This window comes from Camellia sinensis, chromosome 5, assembly GCF_055761805.1.
Source record: "Camellia sinensis isolate YWXY chromosome 5, ASM5576180v1, whole genome shotgun sequence".
Lineage (NCBI taxonomy): Eukaryota > Viridiplantae > Streptophyta > Magnoliopsida > Ericales > Theaceae > Camellia > Camellia sinensis.
The window spans coordinates 91,548,629-91,553,591 of record NC_138965.1 but is presented as its reverse complement, the minus strand read 5'-3'; the positions used below and the strand labels follow the sequence as shown (position 1 = coordinate 91,553,591).

The 4,963-nt window shown below is 38.7% G+C and overlaps 1 protein-coding gene across 1 annotated transcript; it reads left to right on the top strand.

Moving 5' to 3' along the window:
• The first annotated feature begins 2,095 nt into the window (after positions 1-2,095).
• LOC145791528 (uncharacterized) lies at positions 2,096-3,458 on the top strand. Its single transcript, XM_082871890.1, has 4 exons — positions 2,096-2,382; positions 2,491-2,814; positions 3,281-3,368; positions 3,453-3,458. Exons 1-4 carry the CDS (start codon positions 2,096-2,098, stop codon positions 3,456-3,458), a joined length of 705 nt encoding a protein of 234 aa, XP_082728016.1.
• Positions 3,459-4,963: the final 1,505 nt, after the last annotated feature.

The following is a 4,963-nucleotide window of genomic DNA, read 5'->3' as shown; positions in this document are numbered from 1 at the left end:
GACTATCAAATATAGTTCCAGTTCTTAAAGAGAATGGAAATATTAGAGTATGCATTGATTTTAGGAATTTGAACTTAGCAACACCTAAGGATGAGTATCCCATGCCAATTGAAGATTTATTAGTGGATTTAGCTGCAAGGCATAAGATTATGTCATTCACGGATGGCCATGCTAGATATAATCAGATCTTTCTTAGCCCAGATGATATTCATAAAACTGCATTTAGATGCCTGGGGGCCTTAGGAACCTGTGAGTGGGTGGCCTTTTGGGCTTAAAAATGCAAGGGCCACTTATCAGAGGGCCATGAATTTTATCATTCATGATCTAATTGGGAAATTTTTAGAGGTATATATTGATGATGTGGCAACCAAGTTTGATGAGTTTGAAGAGCATTTAGAACATCTTCGATGGGTGTTCTAGAGGATGAGGAAATACCAGTTGAAAATGAACCATTTGAAGTGTGCTTTTGGGGTGTATGCTGGTAATTTCTTGGGTTTTTTGGTCCATCAGAAGGGGATAGAGGTGGATACAAACAAGGCTAAAGCTATTAGAGCAACACGACCTCCATCAAATAAGAAGGAGTTGCAAAGCTTCCGTGCACAAATTAATTTTTTAAGGAGATTCATTGCTAATTTGGCAGGAAAGACTTTAGTCTTTTCTCCTTTGTTGAAGTTGAGATCTAATAAAAACTTTAGATGGAAGAGTCAACATCAAAAGGCATTTGATGCAATTAAAGACTATTTATCTAAGCCTCCAGTCTTGATGCCACCCATTAAAGGAAAACCCTTAAAGATGTATATATCAATAGAAAAGTAGTCGACTGGGTGTCAATTGGCTTAAGACAATGAGCAAGGTGTGAGCAAGCTGTTTACTACTTGTGTAGCAAGTTGAATGAAGTAGAGACTTGGTATAGCTTTGTAGAGAAGTTGTGCCTAGCTTTGTATTTTGCAACCGTCAAACTGACGCATTACATGTTGCTTGCAGAGGTTAATGTGATTGCTCAGACTAATGTGGTAAAATATATGTTATCCAAGCTAGTTTTGAGGGGGCACGAAAAATGATTGTTGGCCTTAATTGAGTATTGCTTCAAATATGTGCCTTAAAAGGCTGTGAAAGGCTAGGCACTAGCAGATTTCTTGGCTGAGCATCCATGTAGCCTTGTCAAGGTAGATTTGTATGAGGTATTTTCAGTTGAAAGAGAACCATAAAAGTTAATGTTTGATGGTTCAAAGACTGAAGAAGTTATTGGTACTGGGGTAGTGTTGGTGTCACCTCAGGGACAGGTGTTTCCGTCCTCTTACCAATTGAATCAAACTCACGTGCTGTCAAATAATTAGGTAGAGTATGAGGCCTTGATTATTGGCCTAGAATTGGCAAAAAGTTCAAGGATTCCACACTTAAAAGTGTTTAGGGATTCACAATTAGTGATAAAGCAAGTAATAGGCCAATATAAGTGTAATAGTGCAGTTCTTGGAGAATATTTAGAGCAGGTAATGAAGTTAGTTAACGGCTTCGAAACAATGGAGTTTGAACACATGTTCAGACTTGAGAATAAGGAGGCCAATAAAATGACCCAGGCAGCTTCCGGTTTGAGAATTCTAGATGGTTTTCAGGAAAGAATAATTAGGATTTAGAAGAGAACAATGCCTTGTGTTAGGTGTTGACAGTTGCAAGGCTTGGCAATATTGACTTTGAAGGTGTTAGAAGATGATTGGAGGTTACCTTTGATTGAGTATCTAGGGGACCCAGTGGCAAAAGTAGATAGAAGAACAAAGTATCAGGCTATTAATTATGTGAATATGGGAGATGACCTATTTAGAAGGACCCAAGATGGGTTAATATTGTGGTGTATTGGAGAGATGGAACAAATGCTGGTCATGGTAAAGGTCCATGAAGAATTTGTGGTGCTCACCAAGCATGTGAGAAGATGAGGTGGTTGATTAAGAGGCATGGGTATTTTTGGCCCTCTATAAGGAAAGATTGCATCAATTATGCGAAAAGGTGTCAGCAATGCCAAAAACATGGCAATGTGCAAAAAGTGCCAGCTAGGGACTTGCATTCAATTGGCAAACCTTGTCCATTTAGAGGTTGGGCAATGAATTTGATTGGCCAAATATTTCCTCCATCATCAGGACAACATGCCTTCATATTAGTAGCTACAGATTATTTCACTAAGTGGGAAGAGGCAGTCCAATTAAAAGTGGTAAATCAGTCTCATGTGATTGATTTTATCAAGAAACACATAGTTCGTAGGTTTGGCTTGCCACAAACAATTATTGTTGATCGAGGGACAGTGTTTAATGGTGATGAGATAATGGAGTTTGCCAAAGAATATGGCATTCAAATGTTGAACTCATCTCCATATTATGCCCAAGCAAATGGGCAAGCATAGTCATCAAACAAAACAGTCAAAGTGACATTGAGTAAAGTAATAAAAGACAATCTAAGAGATTGGCATGAGTTATTATCTGAGGTTTTATGGGCCTATAGGAATTCAAAAAGGGATAGCATCCAAGCATCCCCTTATGAATTAGTTTATGGTCAGGCTATAGTTTTACCTTTAGAAATGATAGTAAAATCTAGCAGAGTGGCTAAATACCATGATATTCCTGTCGATGAGTATGTGGAGGCCATGTTCATAGAGTTACAGGATGTAGAGTGCAAAAGGATTGATGCCTTTGATTGTATGGTGTCTCAAATTAAAAAGATTGAAAGAGTCTATAACAAGAATGTTAAATTGAAAATCTTTAGATTAAGTGACATGGTGTGGAAGAACATTTTGCCATTAGGAACAAAAGACCCTGAATTTGGCAAGTGATCACCAAATTGGGAAGGCCCTTTTAGGCATAAAGTCCTTAAGGGAGGTGCATATCAGTTGGAGTCAAGAGGTATTATCCCACCATGTGGGAAGCTTTCAAGGGGAGTTAATTAATTCATAACAAAGCAAAGCAATGCACAAAGAAAGAAAGTTTGCATAGGAGTACAATAGACCATTCGAAACAAAATATTGATATTCATTAATGAAGAGGTCTGTACAGTAGTTTACTAGTTACATGAGACAATAAAATGTTATATGCAATACAAAAGAAAGAAAGCTAATCTAAGTCATGGGAAAGAGAATGGGCAGAAGGCCCCATTCTTATTGGGCATCTGCCAGCATAGTTTGAGCTTGGTGTAACTCTGCTTTGACAATTTGGATTCAGGAAGAACCATGAGTAATTTGAGAATGCATAGTCCTTGCTTCTTGGTTGAGTTAGTTATGTTGCTGTTGCAAATGAAGCTTTCTTTGTCTAACAGAGGCTAGTTCTGCCACAAGCTTGGCTTCTTCAAGTACAAGTGTTGGAAATTGCTCAGAAATGGCTAAGAAGGTTTGATGACTGAGTTTGGAGGAGGAGGTTATAGTTTGGGCATTGATCAGAAAATCTTTTTTGATTTTGATGTCTTTGGAACAGGTTTGAACCATTTTCAAAAGAGTTGGCCATTCTGTGATGAGTTTGACCAGTTGTTTCAATTGGATTGAGTTGAAAGGGTTGGGTGAAAAGTTTAGGACAACAGTAAGGCAGACTAAAGCTTCATCAGATTGATTGAGGATTGTTTCTTCAAGTGGGATATTGATGAGGTTGATGAAGGTGGTTAAGGTTTGTTGAGTTTCAGTTTGGAAGTGATGGAGCCTTTGAGGAAATGAGGATATTTGGTCTAGGTGTTGTTGGAGGATAAAAAGTTCTTCCCAAATATCTTGAGTTGGAATGATGGCTTGTCGATAGTAATAGATTGGTAATTTTGTATATTTTGCACGTAATAGAAAATAAAGAAATTAAGGGTGGAAGTAATATCTTCTCTATAATGGATAAAATGTTTGCTGGAGGCTGGTTTTGTTCTGTTGAAGTTATGGTAGTAGGAAGAGCTGGTTCAGGAATTGTTGAGGTGGTGGCCTCAAGTGTAGGAAAGGTAGTGGTAGTATTTGGATCCTTAGGATTTTTCTCTAGTTCATTTAGTAGTGGGGGTGGTGCGGTGTTTGTATCTGTCCCTGTAGTTTTTTTTTTAATTTTTTTTTTAAAACAAAAGAGCAATTGGTTAAAATTAGTAGAAATAAAAGGGATAGATGCTCAGTTGCAGCAGTAGTTACACTTACTCTGGGTGATTTGATTATCTGATGGAGGGGACGTGATGTTGGGATTTCGCAGAGAAGATTGCTAACTACAAGGAGTTGATTGGTTGTTGGTTGAATTCTCAATGTCAATCATCTCCGATTGCTTGGTTGAAGTTTGAGAGCTGGATGAATTGGATGGTGATGGTTAAGGGGTAAAGACTGAAGGGAAATTAATGGGTCCAGTTGCCCCTGGGTAAAGAACCTTCATTGGAAGGTTTAAAATGTGAAGGCTGTGAAGATGGCTGTGGAAGTGGTTATGATATAGGTTGTTGCTGAGATGGTTGTGGAGTGGGCTCCGGAACTAGTTCTTTTGGTTCATTAGTAGAAGAAAGAGAAGATGGATTGAGGTTTATTGGAGAATTTGAAGGAGTGTCTTCGTCATTAGCAGTAAAGATAAGCAATCTTCTTATTTTTCTCCGTAAAGAGGAGAATGTCAGCCAAACATAGATGTAATTAATGTGGTGCGATGTGACAAGAAATGACAAGAGAACATGCCTGATAAAGTTGCCTTGGGGGATTTGGGGCTATTTGGGCAACTATTTGGCTAATGAGTGTGTCCCAGTTATTGGGATCTGCCTCAGGGGCAGGAATGGCTGGATGCTTTTGCCTTTTCTTTGCCCTTATTTCTCTCTCAACAAGGGTATAAGTGGTGATCCTTCTTTGGGCCCTTTGTGCTTGTGTGTGAAGGGCTGATAATGAGTCCTCCATTAATTTGGGAATTGATGGTGTGTCTTTTGTTTGGCTAGTTGGATCCATCGAAGCTTTGCCCTTATGCTGGTCCCTGACTAAGGGTTCAGTAGCAAGCTCAACATT

Excerpts from the sequence above, each read along its gene's own strand:
- LOC145791528 (XM_082871890.1), top strand. The coding sequence starts at position 2,096 with ATGAATTTGATTGGCCAAATATTTCCTCCATCATCAGGACAACATGCC. Across the intron at positions 2,383-2,490 it reads TATTATGCCCAAGCAAATGG|GAATTCAAAAAGGGATAGCA; the intron begins GCAAGCATAGTC and ends ATGGGCCTATAG. Across the intron at positions 2,815-3,280 it reads AAAGACCCTGAATTTGGCAA|CTTTCTTTGTCTAACAGAGG; the intron begins GTGATCACCAAA and ends TTGCAAATGAAG.